Source organism: Python bivittatus, unplaced genomic scaffold (assembly GCF_059951505.1).
Source record: "Python bivittatus isolate LINGU-HERP-01145 unplaced genomic scaffold, Pbiv_v1 ctg000500_np1212, whole genome shotgun sequence".
In the NCBI taxonomy this organism is placed as follows: domain Eukaryota; kingdom Metazoa; phylum Chordata; class Lepidosauria; order Squamata; family Pythonidae; genus Python; species Python bivittatus.
In genome coordinates, this window is record NW_028277079.1 from 790,939 (window position 1) to 815,385 (window position 24,447).

General features: G+C 57.7%; 2 protein-coding genes across 2 annotated transcripts; both read right to left on the reverse strand.

Annotated features, from left to right (window-relative positions):
* Positions 1-1,624: 1,624 nt before the first annotated feature.
* ABHD8 (abhydrolase domain containing 8) lies at positions 1,625-19,479 on the reverse strand. Its single transcript, XM_088147368.1, has 5 exons — positions 19,236-19,479; positions 6,312-7,029; positions 5,502-5,672; positions 5,089-5,305; positions 1,625-4,208 (listed from the first exon to the last, which is right to left on the reverse strand). Exons 2-5 carry the CDS (start codon positions 7,019-7,021, stop codon positions 4,053-4,055), a joined length of 1,254 nt encoding a protein of 417 aa, XP_088003494.1. The 5' UTR covers positions 7,022-7,029; positions 19,236-19,479; the 3' UTR covers positions 1,625-4,052.
* A 2,107-nt stretch (positions 19,480-21,586) lies between these two features.
* Positions 21,587-24,072, reverse strand: LOC103052947 (C-C motif chemokine 3-like). The gene is made up of 4 exons (XM_007440952.3): positions 23,915-24,072; positions 23,674-23,712; positions 22,067-22,178; positions 21,587-21,774 (listed from the first exon to the last, which is right to left on the reverse strand). The coding sequence occupies exons 1-4, from the start codon at positions 23,976-23,978 to the stop codon at positions 21,687-21,689; spliced, it is 303 nt and encodes a 100-aa protein (XP_007441014.1). The 5' UTR covers positions 23,979-24,072; the 3' UTR covers positions 21,587-21,686.
* Positions 24,073-24,447: the final 375 nt, after the last annotated feature.

Consider the following 24,447-nt stretch of genomic DNA (forward strand, 5'->3'; position numbering starts at 1 on the left):
CGTGCCGGGTTTAATAGGTGGGAGGAAATTCGAGCCTTGGGGCCAGGAAGCCCTGAAGCTCTGGTGGACTGTGCCGCTTGACCACTCTGGTTTCCCAGGTCCGCACGTGGCTGGAGCTGTTCAGGGAAGTGCTCCAAGCCAGCTTTGATTTCCTGGGGAAAAGCAGCCCCAGCGCCATTTCCATTCCCCACCATTTTGCCCTCCGACCTTTCACGTGATCTTAGGGGTCACAGTGCAATGCCGTGGCTTGCCTGGATTCGCACGTAGCGCCAAATTGGAAGCAAGCCATCAGTGTGGCGTGTGACCTCCCCCCACACACACAACCCCCAGTCCCCTAACTGGTACCAGAGGCTAACTCTGGAATGATCTGTTCACTGGATTGAGTTTTCCCTCTGCAGGGCTGACAAACATGCTCTGAATCTCTCATCCCCCGAACTGCTTTGTGTGATGGGTGAGGGGCGAAGAGGGGCTTGAGCAGAGCTCCGTCGTCCTGCCCCCTTTCTCTCTCGCCAGGGGATGCAAAGCCGGGCTGTATTTTCCTGGTGCAAAACGCCCCGTTTGCCACCCGTTGGGGCCTTGGAACTGCCCCCATTTGATTTGAGGCCTCTGTGGTCCAGCCACGCTGGTCAGTAGATCAGAGTTGCTGGAGAGGAAGGGGGCAGTGCAGACGTGGCCTTGCCAGCATCCCTGTGGGGTCTTCCTCCGAAGACTCTGCTCTTGTCACAAAGGGCCCTTGGTGTTCAGAGCTCTTACCTGGGGAGGCATCGCCCACATTGCCCCAGCCAGTTTGACCCCGGGCACAGAAGATTGCCCTCTGGGAGGGAAGACTCAGTGTCCCTCCCGGGCCGCATCAGTCCCGATGGGTGGACTCGGAGACAGGAGGACACAAGACCCTTTATTTAGGACTTGGACAGAACAACACAGTGCAGTCCAGTGGCATCTTCCCAGGAAGGAGAACGGCTGGGGTGTCTCTGGGATTCGCCACCCCCCTTTCAAAGAGGCCCCGCTACGACTTCAAGCTGGTTAACTGTCCCTGAAGAAGAGGATTCAAAGCCCGCCCCGCTGCCAATCCGAGCTGGGGCTTGAACACATTTTGGCAGAAAACGGGGGGAGGGGGGTTGGGTATGGGGCATGGAGAGAGAAGTGTTTCATCACCCTACAGGCTCGGGCGAGGCTGCCAACCTTGCCAGGGGCTCGCCCCATCCCCCAGCCGTGCACTTTGGCAGGGATGGGAAGAGGGCAGACAGAGGGAGGGACCCTCGGATGGAGGTGGCACTGGGTAGGGGGGAGCGTTGCCCTCCAGATTGCTGACTTCTAGCAGCCTTTGTCTTGCCTTGCGGCTTTTCAGATTGGCTTGAGACAAAACCGTTTCGGACTTGACCCCGAGACCGTCCAGCTCCAGGTGCAGGTGGACTTTCAAGGCAGACTTGCGGGGGGGGGGGGCAGGAAAAATCTTGGAGAGGCTGAATGTATTCCTTGGTTTTGCTTCAACGCTTTCTACTGCTCAGAGCAGTGTTTCTCAACCTTGGCCGCTTTAAGCTGTGTTGGACTTCAACTCCCAGAATTCTATGCTGGCTGGGGAATTCTGGGAGTTGAAGTCCAACACAGCTTAAAGCAGCCAAGGTTGAGAAACACTGCTTCTGTGCAATGAGGCTTTGCTTCCAAAATAGTTCAAAATGGGGTTTTTTGGTCTTTGCTTTTCCTCCAGTTTCACTCTGACTGACCAAGGAGCCTCTCAAGAAAGGAAACTGATGCAAGGGAACTGTGTATGGGTAGTGTAGTCTTGCACACACACACGTGCACACAGACACCCCCAGGGACTTGTGCTGGGTCCAACTGAGCTGACCCAGCCAACTGGTTTCATCCCGGAGCCTCCAACGTCCACAAAGAGGCTCTTCCTCTTTCATTGCGGTGGGAGAAAACGGGGCCGTAACGTGCAGCCTTCGTAACGCAGCACAGAGACGAGGAACGCGTTTGGCTGCTGACCGGGTTCGTCGCTTTCCCGTACAGCAGCGAAGGCCGGTTTGGCACCGGGAGTCCAAGACGGGATCCCACCAGCCCCTTCTAGTTCTTGGCAGCTGGGGGAGAGATGGGTGCCATGAAAGTGGGCCTTTTCCCGTCCTTTTGTGGCAAAGGGGCCACTTGGGTAAGAGAAATAGCCAAGCCCTGCCATCCCTGCCCAAGGCATGCTTGTAAGGGCATCCTCAGAGTGCCACCCTCCCTTTCCAGCCCATTCATTTGATGCCCTCTGACTGGCACAGAGGTGGCGCAGGCACTCCTTTGCACTTTAAATTGCCTTTGGGGTCTGGGGGGAAAAAATAAGGGGAGGCTCCTTCCATGCCAACCCCCCCCCCCCATGGCAGTTGGTTGTCTCTCTTGCATTTTGAGAGCTCCGGAGCCCCCGTGCCTCAGCCGGCAAGGAAGACACAAAGGCTGCGCCCGGCCCGCACAACCCATTTCCTCGGCTGGATGCCCCCTTCCCTGGGCTGGACGGTGCGCAGCCTAAACGGCCGGGCGCCTGTGCGATAAAGCCATCCGAAAAGTCGCAACATGAAAGGAGCCCAGCCTGCGGACAAAGGCTGCCCTGGGGGCGGCTGCCGGTCTGAACTCGGCCACCGTGAAGGGAATTTGACTCTTGTGGGAGGCCGATCAGCCAGGCGGGAGGGAATCAACCGGGGAGGGGGTAGTGCCATCTTTGGCCGAAACACGGGGGGCTCGGCTCCAAGGAGACCCTGCTCTCCACCTCTTCACGTTACAAGCCTCCGAGGGGCTGAGCGGCCACAGAGTCCAGAAGTGGGCAGCCGACCGTGTCCTCAGTCAGGACTCTGCTCCTTCTGGATCAGACCGGCCCCCGGCTGGCAGCAGCTCCTCAGGGTCCCCAATTTAACCGGGGGCTTTTCAGACAGGCTCTCAGGGGTTCCCCCAGAGATCAACCAGGGCTGGCCTGGTGGGGTGTGGAGCCGAGCCCGGACTGTTCGTTTCTGCCCAACGGGAAGGGACAGAGAAAAGCTGCTCCCGTGTGAAATTCCCACCCCTCTGATCCCCTCCAGGGTGGAGGAGAAGGCTTAAAAAGACTCGAAAGCGGAGATGGGAAAATTGACCACTTAACGCTGCACTTTCCTTGCAATGACCATTGCCAACTCTCCAAGTGCTTAAACTGAGAGATGGCCTTGTTTACCCTGCAATACCTGGGGGGGGATATCAATTTTGCAAAGTTTATTTACAAACTGCATTGGAGACACAAGGGCGGGGGCAGAGGTCTGGATCCCCGAACCTGGGCTGATCTCCAGAATCTCCTGCGCTCAAAAGAACAGACTTGGGGAAGGGCAAACAGCCGTCCCCCCTCTGGGGTCCTCCAGCCACATTCAGCCCCAGAGTTCTCGGGATTGCAGCCCCCGTTCCTGGGGGGCACAGGCTGGGGAAGGTTCTGGTACAGGACAAGAGGAGCATGTGGGTGGTGGAGCCGCCCAGCCCCCCGGCTCCAAGCCCAGCCACTGGAGGGCTTCGGCCCAGGAGCTTCTCCACCCGTTAGCGGCCTGCGGGAATTCAGCCTGCAAACTCCTTCCAGACGCGGCGCTGGTTGGGCAGAAGACGTCTCCAGGGCAGAACTCGGTGGTCCACACGTGCGCCCCTTTTACCCCCACGCTGGCTTGGAGAGCCTGTGGGGAGAAGAGGGCACCCCCCGGCACAGTCAAGGCAGCAGGAAAGAAGCCCCAGCATCCTTTCGCTGAGATTCCCAGACCCATCGTCCTGCACCAGGAAGAACAACAGCAATGCACGTCCACCTCTCTTCCCTGCCTGCAGTTTTGGTGGGACGCCGATGTGGAAGCAGCCGAGGGGGTGCTGGATGCTGGCCAGTCCTCTGGTCAGAGGGTTCCCCGCATTCCAGCCACGGGCCCCCCTCCCAGGCCCCCCCAAGGCTGGGAAATGGAGGAACGTTTCCCCTGCTCTGTGACCACTGTCCGCTGCTGCCCAGAAGAAGACCTCCTTGGGGGAAAGCTGCCAGACCGTGGGCCCCGGGCCCGCAGGATGGACTCCTCTGCATTTGCCGATTATTTCTTTCCCACCGGGGGCCCCTCCTCGGAGGGAGCGGGCTCCGGCTCCCAGAGCAGGAACTCGTGCAGAAGGGTGTTGACCGTCTCCGGACACTCGAGCATCACCATGTGGCTGCCCTCGTCGATCACCTTCAGGAAGGCGAGCAGCAGGATCTGGGGACGAAGCAGGTGAGGACTCAGGGCAGGCGGCGGGGCCGAGACGCCCTTGCGGAGCTCCCGCCCGGTGCGTCGGGGCTGCCCTTCCGGTCTCCAGCCACGCTGGGCTGCCCCCCATTCCCCCTTTACCTGCAGAGGACACTGCGCGTGGTGCGTGTGGTGCGCGTGCATGTGTTCAACTTGCACCTTCCTCGTGCAAACTCAAAGTGCTGTTACTCTGCGGCAGCTGCCCTCGCCCCGCCTGCAGCCGGGCTGAAGGGAGGCCGCGGTGCCCCCGAGGCTGGCATCGGCGACTCCTGCTCTGAACCGCTGCAGCACCGCGGCTTCCCCTCCAGCTGTTCTGATCTACAACTCAGAAGTCCTGACCAGCTGGCAGCCCCCCCCCGAAAGCCTTGGCTGGAAATCACAAGAACTATAATTTAATGGGGGGAGAGATTGGTGAGGGCTGTTGTACTTCACAAGGAGATTGTGCAGACCGGCCAAACTCCATGATCTTCGCCTCCCCTGAGTCCAGTGCGGCACTGACTGCCACCTGCCCCCCCGTCTCACCAAACATGGGTGCAGTCAGGCTACAGGGACCTCCGGGTTTCCTCACAGGCCCCCCTCCCTCGCCCATCCCTCCCTTATTTCCGTCAAGCCAGCCTTGCCACTTCTGGGGACCGCAGGACGTCGGCCTGAATGGCACCCTGGAGCCCCCTTGCACGCTTTCTAACCGTTCTCTGGGTTGACTGAGCAGCATTCGAGGGTGCCGGAGGGGACCCTCCCCATTCTGAGGGGCTAGAAACAATAGCGTTCGGGCACAAGGATGGTGATGGAGGAGGGAGGAGAATGCTGGCTGGGGCGTGGGGCTGGGCTGGGCTGGGCACGCAAGCCGTACCTCCGCCATCCGCTGGTCCTCCTCCACGGGGACAAACTTGTCATGCATCCCGTGCACCAAGAGCACGGGCACCGTCAGCTCGGCGTGGTAGACTTCGTCCCCCTCGGGCCAGTACTGGCCGCTCATCATGGCCCTCAGGACGAAGGAGGAGACGTTGAAGGCGTTCCCCTCCTTCAGCAGCTGCTTCTCCTTGGCGCCTTGGTGAGCGAAGCCGGCTCTGTGGGGCAAAGGCCTGTGGGTCAGCGCGGTGGGGGGCAAAACAGCATCTTTTCCCAGGCTTGTAGGGGAGGGCGAGGATGGAGCCCGGCCTCCCCAGGAGCAAAGTGCTGGCCAAGGCAGTGGGGGGACTAAATCAGACCCCCAGTGGGCCAAACAGATGAACCCGGGTCACCCCCCCCCGCAGGAATGCTCACTTGAGGAAGCTCCAGGCCAGGCAGGGCGAGAGACACCGCAGGACGCAGGGGGGCATGTTGAAGATGGAGCACAGGCTGGGCTGCAGAGCAGTGGGGCCGCCCCCGTTGATCATGATGACCTTGTGCACCAGATCCGGGTACTCGTGAGCCAGGAAGGTGCAAAAGGAGACCCTGAATCAGAGAACAACCGGAGCAGCAACCCGAGTGAGAAGAAGGGAGGCGCGTGGCAACGCCCGAAGGGTTTCTGGAACTTTTGGCCACGAGGTCTGGAAGTGGCCACGGGCCAGGACTTGTAGGGCTTCCAAGAGGCCTTGTCCCTCTCTTGTAGGGAAGCAGAGAGAGCCTCCATGTTCAGAAGCACTCTATACACCAATTCGGGTAGCTGAGTGAGCAAATAACCAGGGTGGGGGCGGAAACCGCGTTCCCTACTGGCAGGGGAACCCAGAGCGGGAGTCAAAAAAGTCAGGAAGGGAGTAGTCGTGATTGCATAATCACCCCACCCCTTTTATTATTTATTTATTTAGATCTATATGGCTGCCCATCTCATCAGTGCGGCTCTGGGCAGCTAACAAAAATTAAAATACAAGATAAATAGAAGATATATGTAAAAAATACCATTCCCAGTCAACTAACAAAGTGGCTCCCCAAAACATCATCGATCCTGTGATGTATGTATAATGTATGGGCAGAGCTGTTGTGGCCCCCATCTTGACTTTTTTGACCCCTGCAGGTGAAATCTGCTGGTCTGGGGAGGGAGAGAGAGGAGACTCTGCAGGAAACCGCCCCCTTTTCCAGGTCGTTCCCTCTCACCCATAAGAGTGCCCGACCAGGACGTTCCTCTTCTTGGCGTAACGCTTGAACACGCTGCGCAGGTCTTCCGCCAAGGCGTAGAACGTGTAGGCAGCAGCAATCTGGGGGGCCGAGCTGGCCCCGTGGCCGGCAAGGTCTGGGGCCACCACCTCGTAGCCCAGCTTGGTGAAGAAGTCTACCTGCTCCTTCCAGATGTCCGAAGAGCCCCCCACCCCGTGGACAAAGAAGAGGACCACGTCGCTGTGGGTCCCCTTGCAGCTGCCGATGGATTTGGTGCAGTCGATGTTGACCACTTTTTTGGGCTTTGGCCGGCGGCGTTTGAGACCCGTGCCGCCGGGAGGGTTGGCCGTGGGGGTCACAGCTGCGTTCCCATCCAAGACCTCCACCTCCACAGTGCTCTGGGGCTCGGCGCCGTTCTGGCATTGCAGGATGTCGGGGTGCACGACGTCACCCAGGTTCTCGATGACCATCTGTCCGTTGCGGTAGACGGCGATGCGGCGCTTGCAGTGGACGGTGCCCGTCTTCTTGGGCTCCTCCTCTGTCCCGGGGGGCCGGGAGGGGGCAATGTGCTTCACCCGCAGGACCCGCCCAGGCTTCACCTCCACAAAACTGAAGCCGTTGCTGGACTCGACAGACTCCAGAGGACCCACCGCGTTGGGCGCCTTGCCCAGCAGGCAGCAGAGAAGCCCGTCGGCGATGCTGGTCAACATGGTGATTCCTGTGGTCCGAGGAAAGAAAGGGACAGGCAGCTGTTCGTTAGGGGCAGCAGATCCCAAAGGAAAAAGAAAGCTTCCAACACCCCCGGCAGGTCGGCTAGTGCTGCTGCTTTAGGGCGGTTTGTGCTGGGCAGAGGCAAAGCAGCTTCCAACCTCCTGATGTCTCGGTGGCAGAGCCTCTGACCACAAGGGGACGCCGGTGCCACCAGCCTCCCCCCCCCGCCCCTGCTCCTCCTTCCCCTTCAATGGCTGGCAGACCAAGGTTGGGCTGCGTTTGGCGTTGCATCCATTACAAGAAGCAGAATGTGCCCGAGAGAATGAAGCTGCAAGTACAGGCTGTGGAGGGGACGGGGTTGCATCCATGAGGGGTTCCCCTTGCACGACTGTTTATAAGCAGGGACTGCAGCAAAATGTGGCAGTATATCCTCACTCCCACCAGGATACAAGACTGTGCAGTGTTGGGGTGGTATCAGCCCCAGATGTAGATCAGATCAAGAAATCAACCCCACATTAAAACTACTTTTATTAAGATGGGCTATAGCAACAGAATCTTGCAAGACTGATTATGAGTTACCTTCCCCCCCCCCCACTTCCTATACTCATGTGAAATAGGGGAGTGTCTGTCTGGGAGGTTTACACATTCCTCCCTCATTGCTTGGGCTTAAGCCAAGTTTCCCTCCTCATTGCTTTGCTAACAGATCTCAGCTCTCTCCCTCAAGGCCACCCTCTTTATCTCTACATCTGGGAACTTTTAATTCCAGTGGTTTTGCATGTACAAACAAGGATACTCCATTCCAGCCCAGTCTAGCTGAGATAAAGAGGGCCCTTCCCTTTCCTTCTCTCCAGCCTCCCCTTACCAGTCAGTCTCACAGCCTGACCCTATTGCAACCCATGAAATCGTCAATTTTATACAGAAAAGTGGCTTTTTCTGTAAACAGTCTGTGTCTTTTTCCAGCAGCACCCATGAACACAGCCGGCAGCACCAAACTTTGCACTGGACCTGGCAGTGCCCTGGATTCCAAATAAGCCATTGCTTGGGCAGAAAACAGCACCTGGAGGGTGTCTTGGTTGGTCGCCCCACATTCCTAACCCAGGAAGCTGGGGTGGATTCACTTCCTCTTCCCAAGGCGCAGAATGAGGGCCCCTGGCGTTACGTAGCCTTAAGGGCAGCCTGCATAAGAGCGGTGTTCCTCAACCTGGACTTCAACTCCCAGCTGAAGTGGAGTCGGAGTCCACCCATCTTCAAGCTGCCGAGGTTGAGGAACACTGCATAAGAGGACGGGGCAGGGAGGAAAAGTCTTCAGGGAGTAAACCTGGGGTTATCGCGGGGGAGCTTTCTAAACCATCCAGTGGAAACTGAGCAGGCTCGCTGGTTAAGAGAGGAAAAAATGGAGCGGAGGACAGGTATGCAGTGATGGCATTATTTGTAAAACGACCAGAGTAGCTGTGGGAGAGAGAAAAGACGGGACACCCCCCGTGCCTCTTTACTGCGGGAGGCCTAAATTACGCTTGGATCTCCAAAGCAACGCCTCTGCTGAAACTAACATCAGACGGGAATGTCTTCGCACGTAGAACTCTTTCTCGGCTCCACGTTTTTTAAATCTAAAACACTGAGATAGCAGCAAAAGCGAATTATTCATGGGAGGGGCCAGACAAGGGTGAGGCCGAGATAAGCAGGGTTGCTAGGGGGCCCCCCCTGGCTCAGGCACCTACTTCTTGGCACTTCGCTGCACACCTTGTAGGTCCAGCGGGCTCCAATGATTGCACCATTTCAAGCAGGGAGGGGAGGTCTCACCATCTGCCAGGTGGGGGGAGTATCTACCGTCACAATGCATCTGGTGACACAGACCGCCGTCCACCCAGGCTGCGCCATCATAATGCGCCTCTCAGCAGCCACAGGGTGCTTGGAAGAGAGGCAGAGGTCCTCTGGCGCTGGGCGCAGAGCCTGAGCAGCACGAAGCTTCTGCTGGGAACCAAGAAACTTCCAAGGACGTCCGTGGCCCCAGGTTCGGCTTGCAGACTTGCACGGAGCTCTGCCTCTTTCCCTTGAAACCCACTCCTGGCTTTCCTACAAGCATTGCTTAAATCACAGAACGGGTGATGGAAGGGAGCTTTTCATTTGCGGCATTTTAGGACAACTGGGGGCCAGAACATCTTCCCCCGCCGACTGCAAATCGCACAGAAATCAACAGTCGGTTCCAACGTCCTCGCTGCCCACCCGTAACCTGAAAAACGAACATCTCAGGCGGAAGACGTAGCAGCTTCTCCTTGATTTGCTCACTTATTATACAAAGGAGATGATTTCCTTCTTCAAGGTTCAAAATCTAAGATCTCGAGGACCTCAAAATCCCTCCAACCTCAAGAAGTCCAGTCAAACTAGAATCTTCTCCCTCGGTTGATTTTACTTCCTTCTTCATGTAACAATAGAGGATTGATTGACTGATGGATTGATTATGTATCATCAAGTTGCTGTCAACTTTTACCAATCACGTATATGGATTTTCCCCAGGCGTATCTGTCCCCAACCTGTTCCTCCTGTCTTCATGGTACCCCCATCACCACTGTAACTGAGTCCATCCTCTTGGCTGCTGGTCCTCCTCCTCTTCTCTTTCCTTCCACCTTTCCCAGTATTATAGACTTCTCAAGGGAGCTCAGTCTTCCTTCATGTGTCCAAAATATAGGTTCAGCCTGGTCATTTATGCCTCAGGTGTGAACTCAAGAACAAATATGATCTTTGGTATTGCTATATAGACCAACTTCTTCCACTCTGTCTGAAACTGGCACGGAGCCGTTGCACCAAGACGTAAGCAGACTTCGATGGAGGAGGAGACAGGCAGCGAAGGCGAAGCTCTGTGGGAAAGGCAAGAGGCGGGACACACAACGTTCTCCCCGGTTTTGTTGCTTTGCTTCTCCGGGGGGCCTTCAGCCCTTGCCACCCCCACCCTGGAAGAAGGCTGGTCCAGGCGAGGCCGCAGGCTGTGAGTCCAGGTGTGCTGACGGCGTGTCTGTCCAGGCAGGAGCTCTGTCTGGGAGGCTGCCCAAGCCCTCTTCCTGCAGAATCCCCCCGGGCTGCATCCAGCCATTCTGGAAACCTCCTTATTTAATTAGCAGGCTGTTAACCTAATTGGTGCCTACATTAGGAGGCACAAGCAAAGCAAAGGGAGACTTTGGCTCTGCTACCCTGCGCTCGCCAAGGGATGACAGAACATTTCTCTTTGCAAAAACAGGAATAAAGGAGCGGTTAAGAGCGTCCGACCACTTAAAAAAACGCACATTTCCAGAATGGGAAAAGCAAGAACTTTGCTCAAGACCCTGACTGTGACCCCTGGCCTAATCCCACCATCTTATACCTCTCTTGGTGTATGGCCCCAGGACTGGGAGAGCCAGAGGCACAAGCAAAGCCGCCCCCAAATTCTCCTGGTCAAGAGAGTGTGGATAAAAATGACCAGGGGAAGGAGAAGGGGAGACTTGAGCTGGCAGGGTATTGCGCAAGCCCTTGGCCGTGGCTTACTCGGTCCATCATCTTCGGTTCACCCAAGACGGGTGAACGCGAATGTAGGCGGGGGGAGCTTCTCCCTCAGAGTTTGTGGGGATCCAGCCCCTGTCTTGGCAGTGCTCCCTGAACGAAGGCCACGCGTTCCTTCCTGGCTCAGTGTCTTGGGTTAGGCGAGGCACGCCCCATGAACGTTGGGGCTTGGTTGTTCACCTGGGTTTAGAGCAGTGTTTCTCCATCTCAGCCACTTTAAGAAGTGTGGACTTCAATTCCCAGAATTCCCCAGCCAGCATGCCGGCCCTCCCGTGCGAGGAGGATCAGGCTGAGACTTTCTGCGCAGGCTTTTTGGGAAATGCTCTCCCACCACTGAGCTGGGGCACTCCTAGATCGTTGCTGAGCCCCAGGACCTGGAGAGCTCCTAAAACCAACGCATTGTATATAGTCATCTAAAAGGCAAAGGTCCTTGGGTGCAATTCCCCGTAGAGGGTTTCAACCCAACATCTGAAGATCCACATCTCAGGAGTCCCAAATAGGATGAAACCGTGACGCCCCTTAATTCCCAGCGAGCTACTGTTCCCCCACCAGAAGCTACAGAGAGAGATACAGAAATATAGATAGGGTGGCGTTTCTCAACCTTGGGAGCTTGAAGAGGTGTGGACTTCAACTCCCAGAATTCCCCAGTCCACACCTCTTCAAGCTGCCAAGGTTGAGAAACACTGAGATAGGGTGATTTACACATGTGAAAGACAGGAGATCCACTCAAAGCAGCCACAGAAGCCGTTGGGTGGTTGTTTTGGCAGATCCCAACGGATGCAATGTTTGGGAAAATACCGGAATTTCTAAGATGACACGGCAAGAGACGGTTCTCAGAACAAGGGCTGGTTTCCATGCAAATGGGATGAGGCTTGAAAAAGCACCAGGATGTATGAGGAGAGGGTCAAAGTGAGATTGGCGAAGCCATGCTGGAGCTTATAAAAGGGGATGGGAACTGTAGTCCTTCAGAGCCACCCCCCACAACAAGGCACCGAGCACAGCAGGGTCTCTCCTTGATCCTTCTGGCCTCAAAGTCAGCCAGCGAGGCAGACTTTGTGCATGGAGGTGCGCGAGAGGCTTCGGGTGAGTGAAGGATCTAAAACTTTTGTTTCGGAAAGAGAGCAATCAAAGGTACAAGCTACATTTGTCTGTCTGTGTTCCCAGACTCTTGAACCACAGATAGCCCCAGAAGTATTATAAGAACCTTCTTCACCACCCTCGGAGCAACTGCTAACTTTTCCTGCCGCGTGCTCTGGAGCTGCGGGCTGGGTGCGGTTTTGATCTGGGCAGGGAAAGGAGGGGGCGGGTGGAGCATTGGCAACCCTAAAGACCTGTGAGAATGTGCCACGGACGAGCCGCCGCGCTGGGTTCCGCCACCACTGGAGATGGGCCCGTGTGATCAGAGTTCTGCTCCTTGGTTATGTGTGATGCATTAGAAAAGGTGGGTGGGGGGTTTCAATTGCACAGCTGAGACTGCCAGCTTGGCCCCCTGCAGAGGCTTCTGCTCTCCCACATTTCTATTTAGCACGAAGAGTAATAGGTTTCATTAAGCGTTCCCCCGCTCAAATTGGCCCAACCTTTAAAAGGGCATTGGATCCAGGAGGTTCTGGGTGGAAAGAATTGCATTCGCATGAAGCCTCTGTGGGAAAGACTCGGAGCCTCTCTGGGCCCAGCCAAGCACCGTGCTGAGCAACTGGCAGAATGGATGGGTAAAAACTGAAAGGTTAAGCAAGGGCCTGTGGTTGGACCAAAGCATTTATCACCCTTTCCCTGCCAATGAACCACCCTCATTGACCTCTGGAAAGCCTGCAGGTAGGCTTGACATTAACAGTCCTCCTGTGGTCCATCCTGGACACCCGGCCTTCGGTGGCAGACCGGCTCCCCTAACTCCTAGCCAGCAACGGAATCTCCTTGAATCAAGGAATCAGCAGAATGCATCTCTTCCCTTTTCCCCTTCACAAATTCATCTCCTTCCCCTTCAAAGCCAGCTGCAAGCCTGACCGCCAATCCGCCGAAGAGGCCCCGCGCTGGACGTGATTTCGTGGGAGCTGCAACCAACCGACGGAAGAAACTCAGAGCTGGCAAAGCGGCTGTCGTGGCGGCTGCTCTGCCAGCCGCTCTCCTGTCAGGGGCTCCTTCTGAACCGGGCGGAAAATGGAACGAAACCCCCTGAACTGCAGGGGACCATCGTGAAAAGAGAACAGAGTGAAAGAGGAAGAGGGGGCGGATGCTGGTAACCACGGAGACCAGGGCAGGCTTGGGTACCACTTTTTTTGGGGGGGGGTGATTGGAAGAAAGGCGTTGCTGATTGCGTAACGCCGGTTGAACCGGTTGAGTCAGAAAGGGGTTGGGTTGCATAAGTCTCCCTCCCACTCCCCAGCCTTCTAAAGGGGGGCTTCAGACCCCATGGAGGCAAATCTGGCAGGAAAATGCTCACTTTTATTGGAACAGAAGCCTTCCTGTTTCCTCTGGTTACAGAAGGACCCTAATTAAGATGCAAGTGCTCCTATTAAACGCCACCTCCCACCCACGCGCCATTTGCATCCAGGGGAAGAGAGAGGCCGGGCTCAGAGAGCCCGCTGGGATCGCACTCGGAGCTCTGGGTGGGTCTCAGGAAGGCCCCTGGGGCTGAGGGCCGTCTTGGGCCTGGGGGTCTGGGGAGCTGACATCCAGCGCGTCCAGAGAGAGGGGAGGAAATGATGCTCCTGGGCCTCCCCCTTTCTTCCCATGCACAGTATCAGGCTTTGGGGTCCTCCCCACGCGCAGCTTGAAGGGGAGACGACGGCATCTCTCCCCCCATGGACCCCTCCTCCTGAGGGCCATCCCGACTGTCTTCCAGATGTGGGTCACTCCCCAGTTACCCAAGTGGGAACAGAAGCCGCTCCCACAATGTCTGCCTGGAGCAGCTTCCTCACTCCTCTCCAGCTGTGGAAGGGGGCTGCAGCTGGGCTGCTTCCAGGCAGGACTCCCAACCTGCAGAGTTTGTCCCGTCACGAGAGCCCCTCTCCACCCTCAGCCCAGGCTCCTTCCTCCCCTTCATCTTTTTCTTAAACAGCAAATAAACTTGTCAGCAAAAGGAACCAAAACAGAAGTAGTAAGCTGTGGATCTCCCATGATGCTTTTCTTCGGGGGGGGACATAAGCAGTAATGATTCTCTCCTACTTTCTTACCCCCCCATCTCCTGCTGACCCCTCAAATATACTGGCTGCTGTGAGCAAGTCTGCAGGAGTTTCACACATCTGCAAATCCCTTTTTTTAAAGGGCTGTCGTTTAGGGGAAGTGGGTTTTTTTTGCCATTTTGAGATTTGCTCCGGGCCTCACTCCAGAGCTAAATTTTTCTGCAACCGAGCAATATCCAGTTTCAGTGCAAATGCTGAAGGAAGGGAAACGGTCCGCAATGCATCCATCAGCTTTTTAGCAGATGTTTTCAAAACACTTGCTCTCTGGGGATAAGAAATGGCCTTAACTGGTTTCACGAAACCTGTAATTAAGTGCAAATAATCACCTGCATTGTGGTTACTAAACACAGGATACCATCGCTCCCTATTAGGGTGGGAGAACTCAGCAAAGCAGGGAATTTAGAAAGTCTGTAACTTTGATTTAAAGGGTGTTTAAAGTAGGGCCTGCAGGGTGCCTGGGCGAATGCTCAGAAATGCTGTGGGGTGGAGGGGAAGGGAGGGCAGGGCAATTAAAGCGAAGAGTGGGAGGGGACCACCTCTCCTTGCCTTGCCAGGGAAGATTTCGTACCCGTTAACTGGGTAAACATTACTTTGCACTTCCCAGGCAGCTGGAAGGGAGGCTCCTTGTGTTCGCTCCGTTGCTCATTTCGCTCCTGATGCTGCACAACCGCTTCGCCCCCTGCAAAGCTGTCGCTAACTGCCCCAAAATGGCTTGGGATAAAGTTCTCCACCGACCTCTCTTAGGAAGCAACCCGGAGCCCGGTGGCATCGTGCCTGGGAAACCTTGGGCAGCCTCGTTCTCCCCAAAGCGCCCGGCAGCCTTCAAGGCCTAGTTCAGGAGTCCGGCCGAAGCCGCTGCAGTTGCTGCAGCCTGAAATTGATCCAGGGCACTGCACCAAGTCTTTCTGGCTATTGATTTTCATGCTGGGACGGCGGAACTAAAAACGTTAAGCACGTTATCAAACTTTAGAGATGCCTTTGCCGCTGCGCAGCGTTGGGGATTTATTTATTTAGTTATTTATCTAATTTATATGGCCGCCCATCTCACGAAAAGTGACTCTGGACGGCGTACAACAATGAATGAAAACAATAAATATATAAAAAGTCATTGTTAAAGACATAATAATATGTATACTTTATATTTATACTCTATATTTCTTTATAAAAATGAAGAAATAATGAAGATTATTAAGAGAACAGGAATCTGTTTCAACAGGCCTTTGGAGAAAGGTTAAATTCTCCTCTAAATGCTTCCAAATCACACCCAATGTCCCCAACACCTCTCCAAATAAGAGCATGTTTTAAACGTGCCAACTGAAGCGCCCAAGGATGGTTGTCTGCACGGGCTGCCCTCCATCGTGGTCCTTGCTCTAGCGCACTTCCCTCCTGCTGCTGACCGGAGGGGGTGTGAGAAACATTCAGGAAAGTGTGACGTGGGAGCCGTGGGGGATCGCAACCTCCGCCAATCAAGGGAAACACTCTAAATCCACGTTGGGACAATTCTGCCACAAAGGTGGGCAAGCGTTCTTGATCTCCCCTAGGCCAAACGGCACCCGTTCGTGCCACCTGACGATAGAGCCGCCCCTGTCAGGAAGCCTGCCTTAAACCCGCTTTTGCCCTATGAATAAAGCTGGTCTCGCCTTGCGCCGGAGCGATTTAGCAGCGGGACGAGGGCCGCCTGTCTCCCCTGAGCCCAGCTGGAGTTCCAACGGGAGCTCCCAGGGCCAAGATCCTACGACGACGTCTCTGAGAAGAGGCCTCTTTAATTGGGGGTGGAGATGCTGGGGCCCTCCAGATGTGGGTGCAACACCCACCTGGAGGCACACTGACTTCTTCTTTAATTAAGAGCAACTTCGTTTGCTATGACTGCGACTGCATTCTTTTTTTTTAATCATCCATTGCTTGTATCCCAGAATCTGTACAAACAATTCTGCCCAATTTCTGACACCACATGGTGGGTTATTTTCTCTCTCATTCTCCCTCTCTGCCAGCGGATACTTGGGCCATCTGATGCTCGCAGGCACATTTAAGATGCCCCAGATTCTTGCCTGCGCAGATCTCAGCCGTGCCTCTGGAGTCAGTGAAGAAAACCATGTTTGGTTCTGCATCTGCGAACCCCCTGCGAAAGGGCCAGGTGGAAAAACTGGCCCACCCACCCGTCAGGTGCGCCTGCCCCCAAACAGTTCCGTGAACGTACTCGCCAGCACAGAAGGCTCATTTTGATCTGCTTGGCGCAGTCAGACCCTGACGGGTGCTCGAGACCTTCCCAGAGGTACGCTGAGCACCGCTGGAAAGAGGACACCCATCGGATCTCATCCAGTGGGGTGTCTGTAGCAAGACTTTGCCCTCTGGCAATTGCTCCTAGCTTTGGCCAATGCAAATTGGTGCTGGCCACAAAGGCCCCTCCTTGCACCCTCCCCCTGCTAATTTCTGGAAAGATCTGCCAACCCCCCTGATAAAAATAAGCAAATACCCATGAATGGGGCCCTCCCAGAGGAACCTTCCCCTTTACAAATGGAGCAAATAAAGGATTGGACCTGCAGCCCTTTTAAAAACGTGCGTTCTTTAAAGCAGCCCCCCTAAACGCCCAGTCAAATTCGGGGCAATGCTCCTGAGCCTTGTGCGCAACCCCCCCCCCCCCCAATCTCTTGAATGCTGGTTGAAGCAACCAGGGAAACCGTTTTCTCTGACCTACTTTGAGGGGAGAATGCTGGCTTTTATATAACTGAATGTCAGCTGAAGGGGAGGGAGGTGTTAAGCGAGACGCTGAGGAACTGGAAAGCAGCAGGATGGGCTCCCGGCACCTGCAGCCCCAAAGGAGTGGGGGGGGGCATCTTTTCCTCACTGAAAAGCGACTTACAGGCTGGAGCATCCCCCCCACACACACCTTGAGGCCTTCCCAGCCGGCAGCATATCAAGAGCATGTGGGCGCCCCCACCTCGCAAACACCTCCTCAGGCGTCACCGTCAGCCGCCAAGGACGTTCCAAGGTCAGACCAAGCGGCTGTCCTGCGCAGCATCCTGTGGCGGGCAGTGGTCAGCCCAGTCCCCCACACCCCAGGAGCAGAACATGGAGGACAGGGCCTCTCCTCCTCTGCTACCCTCTCCAGCCACTGGGGTGGAGGTGCCAGTCTGCCAGCGGGCACGTGCCATTGAGAGCTGTGACCAAGAATTCCTGTTCTTCTGGGCCGGCACCAGCCTGCCCTCCTGCCTGTCCTGGAGGAACTGCTTCTTCTCCCTGCAGGCATGCAACCCGCCCCCCCCCCCCGCCGCTTCACAATCCTTCCTTTGAAAGGACTATTTTCCCCCACAAGAACATCCCTGTGAGGTAGGCTGGAACAGGCAGAGAGCTGAGGATGGACTTGAACCCAGGTCTCCCCACTCCTAGTCCAACAGCTTAACTATTATTACCTCCCACTGGCTGCCTCAGTGGCCATGCCCCAAAGGATGAGGCATGCAAAATATACAACTGGATTGGTTCTAGAGGATGTGGAGGGAAGAAGGCTGTGCATGAATGCAGGCTATTTGGGCAATAAAGCAGTAGGGCAAAGCCCCCCCCCCCAATTTCCTCAGTTTTTTAGGACTGGAGTTAGATCTCCTGCCAGAAGATCAGCTTTGATCTCAGCAAAGTTGTGGGGGGCGGGGGGCACAGGTGGAGCTCCTACGGACAGGCCAGAAGTCACAACTGCTGTTTCAGCACCTTTTTCTCAGTCCACGATCCCTCTAAAATAGGAGCGTGTGGATGGCTGCAAGGACAGACCGATACAAAAGGGAATTCTGCAGCCCGGCCAGGATCTGTGGACTAGGACAGGCCTGCAAATGTTCAGCCCGTGTTTGTTACTGATGACGCCCTCCCAAAAGGGGGCTCAAATTCCAAGCCAAAAGAAACTGAAATGCTGCAGTTGGTACACACTCTGCCTGCCATTTGCACTCACACATATTTGCCCACGCTGCATAATCTGTTCCATTTCTGCCAGTCAGAATAAATTATGCATGATATTTGAAGTTCACTCTCTCTTGGCAATCCTGCTCTACACCTCCCCCCTCCCCCAGCAGCCATCACAGTTTCAGGGGTGATTAGGCTTAAGGTCTAGAAACTTCATTTAAGTTATAGAATCATCGGGTCTGGGGGGTCTTCTAGGCCAGCCCCCTGCCAGGAATCCTCTGACCGTCCCGGACAAAGGCTGTCCGCCCTTTTCTTGAAATGCTCCAAGGCTGGAGCGCCCGAGCCTCATGGGCCAGAAATCCTCCCCCCCCCCCCCCCCCGATTTCGAGTGGGGATTTCCAGAAAGCTTCCACCCAGTTCTCGGGCTGTGACTTCCCAACGGAAGGGACCAACTTTTCTGTCTCATGAGCATCTGTTCAGCGCCCTGTCCTTAAGGGCCAGCTTCACATGCCATTGTAAGAGCGCGGCTCTGACTCCCACAAGGCTCCTGCGAAAGGGCCCCACGGAGATCTTCTGGCACCGGGAAGCCTCCCGCCCTCGTGGCAGCAGAAGGCGAGTCCGGTCCAGGGCTCCAGAACGCGCCCGGAGGACAGGGCCGGCTCCCCGGGCCTGGGGCAAGGCCCCCACCCAGGCGACCTGCGGGGGGAGGAGCAGCGAGGGAGGGAGCCCCCCTGCCGCCTGCAACTGGCCGCGGCGCGGAAGCCCCTGCAGGGCCGCTCTCATCGGCTTATCCGCTTAGCCGTCCTCGAGGCAGGCGGAGGACGACGGCCGGGGTGGGAGCGCGCTGGGGGCAGAGAGCGGGGCCTGCCGCAAAGGGCAGGTCGGGCCCCCTCTTCCGGACGCGGCCGCAGCCACCTGCGCCCATTTTCCAGGGGAGGAACTGAGCCCGGCTTTTAGCAGCTCCGCTTCCATGCGGGGCTTGGGGGCCACGGGCCCCTCCGGAGGAAGCAGAGCCCGGCAGGTCGGCCCAGCTCCCAGGAAGGCGGGGCCTGGCCCCGCTGACGAGGCCAAGAAGGGCTCGGGCAGCGGACTGGCGTGCGCCGCGGGGGGCCCGGCGGCCTCTGGGCCAGGAGGCCGGGTGGACCGGAACGCGAAACGGCCCTGGGCCTCCTCAGCGCCCGCAGACGAAAAGAGAGGGGGGCGCGGGGGTCTCGCCGCAGCGGCGCGGCTGGGCCCGGGGTCCCCCGCCGCCCGCGCCCCCCGAGGATTCCCGCCCGGCCGGAGCCCTCCCGCAGCGATGCCGGCGGGCGAGTGAGAGCGCGAGCGGGATGCTGAGCGGAGGAGCGAGCGAGATGCGTGCGAAGCCGCCCCCGCCGCGGCGCAGATCCTCGGGAGCCGGGCCGGCAACGTCCTCGGCGGAGCACCGCAGCCCTTCCAGGCCAGCATCGCGCCGGGCAGCGCAGCCGCCGCACGCGCCGGGGCGGGAGCGGGCGCCCAGCTGGGAACGCCGTCGCCCCGCGCGCAGCATCCCGCCCAGGATGCGCGGCGGACTTCGACCCCCCCCCCGCGCTGAGCGCAGCCCGGCCCCGCCGCCGCCGCCGGCCCCGCCGCCCCTCACCTCATGGACCCCGCGCCCCCGCGCGAGGCTGCCTTCCTGCCTGCCTTCAGCGGCGCGGCGCCGGCCCGGCCGCCCCCCTCCTCGGCGATGGCGCGGCGGCAGCGGGGGAGCGCCGGGGGCCCCTCCGCCCGGGCCGGCCGCCTGCGAGCCGGGCGCGCCTGGGCTGGGAGAGGCGGCGGGCGGCGGCGGCGGCGGCGGATGGAGCTGCGCCCGCGTCTCGGCGCCCAGCCGCAGCCATAGCAAAAGCCGGCAAATCCCTCCTTGCGGGGGGAGGGTCTGGTCGGTGACGGGCAGCGGCGGGGGGAGGGGCAGGGGCAGGGCGGTGCTTCCCGAGCGCCCGCCTTCCCCAAGCGGGCGCCCCCCGGAGATCGTGCAGCGCCCTCTTCGCCGGGCGCCCGGCGCAGCTCTGCGCCCACGGGAGCGGGCAGCCCGGAGGCCGGCGTGGAGGAGCGGGCGGGGGTCCCGCGCCGGGCCCGCCACTCGCGCCACTCCGCGGCCCAGCGGCGGCCGGCGGGCTCCCCAGGGCAAGCCGGGCGGGGGTAAAATCCTCCGGCTGCCCTGGCGCCCCCTTGGCCCGCCCGGAGTCTGAGTCCTCCTGCGGGGGCGGCCAGGCTCGCCTCCTGCCCGAGACTCGGGCCCTTCCCCGCGCGCCTCTTCCCGCGGTGCGAGCGCGCCCCGATTCCCGCCTTTTCCTTTGGTCCCTCCTGGACGAGCGCAGGAGCCCCGCAGGGCAGGGCAGGGCAGGGCAGGGCAGGGCAGGGCAGGGCAGGGCAGGGCGGGGGCTGCTCTGCGGCCTAATCGGCAGCTGCCCCCTCCCTGCGCTGTGCAGCTGGCTGGCTCGGAGGGCGGGGCGGCTGCTGCGGGGGGGTCCCTCGGCCGTCCTGGGCGGCGGCAGCCCCACCCGCGTCGCCGGACAGCCGAGCAGAGCCCCGGGCGCTGCCTTTCCAAGCGGGCAGAAGGAAGATCCAGCCCAGCCGGCTCGCCCGGCCTCGGAAACAAGTGAGTTGAATTCTAGCCCTCGTAGCACACGGGCTTCCTCGGAGGAAACCACCCCGGAGTGCCGCTTGTCTGACTGGGTCATCCATCCGGCAGAGCCCTCGGCCAAGGTCTCCAGGAAGGAAGAATTGGAAACCGGCGCAGGCGAGGGGACTCGCGCCACGGGTTCGGAGGCACAGTCAGAATCCTGATTTGCATCCGGCATCCACCGCCCCCCCGCCTTTCCTGGAACCCCAGATTCTGGGAATTCGGGGGGCGCTTGACGGAGGCTTCGCTCCTTCTGTGAGGGAAAGGCACACGAACAGGTCAGAGGTCAAGCGGAGCCTCTGAAAGGTCCCCCTGAGCTTTGACCTCTTTGGGCCCGGGTCTTCTCTGCTCAGGAAATCATTCTTTCCCCGCTGACCCTGTTGGCACGAGAGTGCTCCCCTTTCCTGACTGCCCGTCTAACGGATGGCAGGTTAGGGGGTAATGCTCCCCCCTCAATTCTCTCATGCTGAACAAAGGGGAGCAATTTTGCCTCAAGATGCACCTTCACGGTATCTGCTCCGTCCCAGCCCGGAGCTTTACAGAATCTCTTTTTAAAGTAAATGTTTAGGCAACTAGGAAGGATTCCAGAAAGAGGAACATGCTGGGGGCATGGGGTGGTCCAGATACTGCAAATTTCCATGATTCCCCACCACGTTTTTTCCTCTTATACCACCATCACCACCAACAATCCTTCGAAAGAGAAGATGGAAAATCTGTGGTGTGTCTTTGAGTTAGTAGCCAAGGAGCTCCCCCTGCTGCCCCCCCCTCCACAGGCCTGCAAGTTTAATCATGTGACCTGGGGGGGGTCCTCTGGGATGTCCCTGTGAGACCCTCTGGGAGAGGAGGCACCATGATCGATCCATCGAGAGGCAGGAGGGAGTCTCTGGGCAGGCCATTTCAGACCACTCCAAGAGACTCCACCTAAATGGACATTAAATGGGGGCGGGATGAGATGGGGGGGGACTCCTCTAGCAGTTTCCAAGATTCTGTATTGCTCCCCAACCAGCCATAAGATCTCTCCCTGAAGTCTCCCTTCCTTGCTCTCCCCTAGCTGGGGTGGGGTTTCAGATCCCCAGACGCAAGCCCCTCCCTCCTCCAGACTCCTCTCTAGGTGGGGGTATGTGTGTGAATGGAGATGATTTGGCCAGGGGCTGCCACGGTGCCCCCACCTTGCAGTGAGGTGGGCTGAAGTTGGCACTTCTCTGCCTCACCTGCTGGAAGAGACACGAGGTGGACCTCAGCCTTCCGGGCTTCCTTAAGCCAGATAACACTGACCCGGAAGCCTAATTCAGATTGGTGGTAACAAAGGTAAGGCACACTGCACATGCTTCGATGTACTCCTTTTAATTTGGTTTCACCTTTTGTCAAAACTGATTATTGGCATTCCCCAAAAGTTGAGTCTTGCTCTCTCTCTCGCGTGGAGCGTGGTCAGGGTGGGCTGAGGTCACGGATGCGATCCTGGACCCATTTTTCTGACGGATCAGCACAGATCTCTTTATCTTGTTTCGTGATAAATCTACAAAGGAGAAATGTCTACTCTGAATGTCTGGACAGAGGCTGGGAAAAGCTCTGCCCTCTGATCATCCTGGTTTAGCGTGAGAAGGAAGCAAAGAAGGTTCACTTTGGCATCCAACCAGCTGCGAGTCCCCAGCAGGAGCGGCAAGATGGGGCTTCACTTGCACCATCGTGGGCGCCATCTTGACTTTTTTTCACCAACCCCTGCGGTCAACCCTGGATCTAGTCCCGGTCAGTTTCTAGCAAAGCTGAGCCCAGTAGAATAGCTGTGGCTGTAATCCTGGGGGACTTACATGACTCCCGGCTTGCTGCAGTTACTGTTGGTGTAATAAAAAGATTTCAGTATTTTCAGAGGGAGGGCCCGGTGCGTGAAGTCAAAACAGCAGTAGAGTGGCCAAGGCTCCCCTGGGGAAGGAAACAGGGAAGAGAATGAGCGATGCCCGCTGTTGGGTGGCGTGCTCTCCACCCATCCCGGAGTGGCCGGAAGGTTCTGGTGGCATGAGATCTGCAGCCCCGTTGCCAGTCCCTCTCCTGCCCGTCTTTGCCTTCGTGCCCCGCCATGGGAGGAATGGGGTGACACCTCCCGGACGGTACTCACCTCACGGCTGCCCTGGGATGGCCAACGAACAAGGAGGGAAAAGCCCTTCGGCACCACAACGTCTGAAGCCCCTCTCGCTCCCAGGCTGGGATGCGATCCGGGCATGTCATGGGGCAAGAAGGGGGACTGCTGCTGTCCGGGTGTGATGGTGCAAAGGGACAGGGCCCCCTTGTTCTGCCCCCGTCTTGTAGGCAAGGACGTAACGGAGGAGAGAATCTTGGAACTGCGGAGTTGGGAGGGACCCCTGCGGTCATCCGGTCCAACCCTCTGCCATGCGCAAGAGAACCGACGCAGCCTTCCCTGAGAAGTGCCCTCTGGTGACCTACGGCATCTCCTAGCACCCTCCCACCACCACTGCTGTGATGAGAACAGGAACGGAGGCAGGCTTGATACAATCTCCAGGACGGCTGGAGCTGCCGGAAGATGCTGCAAATATTCAGCCCCAGAAACACCTTCCTTGGCCCACGTGGCATCTTGGACCTGAGGCCGTGCCTCTGCCTCCTCAAGGTGGTCTTTTTAAAAAATGTTGTCCTGAGCCAAGGAGGACATAATGTTGACTTTTCACCTCAGGGGTGAAAATGGAGCAGACTGAAAATCTGGATTTTTCAGAATGTTTATCTTGTCTCTCGCTTAGGACTTCCTGCTCCCCCAGCACAGAAGGAACTGGAGGTGAGGGCAGAGAGCTGGGCCTTGTCCCTTCACTGATTCTGAAAAGCTACATGGGTTGGATCAGTGAGGATCTGGACGAGAAGCCACCGGGGAATCCTTGTCTTTAGGCCACGGGGGAAGTTGAAGAGCACCTTGGAAGGAGTCAATGCAAGCCACTTTCCTCCTGTTGCTGAAAAAGGGCAGGGCGGTCTCCACAGACCCAGCAGGAAGTGTGATGGTCAGACTGACCCACCACGTCCCCGATGATCCTCCCAGCAGGGATGTCCTTTGGTTCTCAGGGCGCCCAGCAGTGCCCCATGGAAGGCATGGCTGGGCTCCTCTGATGGGGAGCGGGGGCCTGCCCTCTCTTTAATCCCCACAAGCGCTGTCTTGGGAAGGACTGGGGGAGCCTCGCTTTAGCCCCACCCGCCGTCAGGGATAGCAGCGTCCATCTTCCACGGTCTCTGCCTATCTCATAACCGGATCGGCCCGGCAGCACTGGGGTGAGGGGGAAGAAGCCACCAAGAGCCACCGCTGTCCCTGGATGAAGTGGCCGAAGGACCTGGACGCAGGGCAGAGCCGGTGGCCAGAGAGACAGGAAGTGGATTGGGGGTGATTTTGCGATGCAGAAAAGGGGAGGGAAGAGAAACTTACCATACTGATCCTTAGGCTGGGTCAGTTCAGTGGCTGGATCTGAAACAGAGGTGGGGGGACAGTGTAACTCTTTGGGCTGGTCTCCCCTTGCCCTGCCTGCCCCCGAGGCTGAGGGCAGAGCCATCTGTGCCAGGACAAAGCCCCTAAGACAATCTGTTGGGTCTCCTTGAAGATCTTGGGTTGCAAGAGAGGGTGGGCCTGAAAAAGCCACACTGAACCATCAGGAAGGGAACAGACTCACTGGGACCCCCAGCAGCCAGGGCGACGGAGACCACGAGTAACAGGAAGGTGAGGACGGCCTTCATCCTCGGAGACGGGAGGAAGAGCAGCTCCAGGCTCTCTGTGGCATCAGCATTTAGCGCTCAGAGCCCCTCTGCTGCCCAGCTGCTTCTTTATAGAAAGCAGCAGCTGCAGGAAGCACGTGGCAGTCTCCACCACCAGGGTGTGGCCACGATGCCGCGGGGCCAGTGATGCCCGGGTGCCGTGCGGGGTGTTTTGCACAAGGTCGTGGCGGATGGTGTGGCTGATAGTGAGGAAACCCATCTCAGGGTAGCGGGGCGTCCACCCACCAAGACCGGTCAGGGTCCGTTTCCTGGACACCCCCATTTCTGCATATAAACCAAGGTTTCAACGGTGTCTGAAATGTTGCAACAGGAAAGCCAACTGAACAATATCACAAGCGTTTCCTGAAAAGAATAGGTTGCAGAAGATCTGCTAAAAATAAACCAACTGAGTTTCATGAATGATTTGAATCAAGAGATGGAAGACATGTGT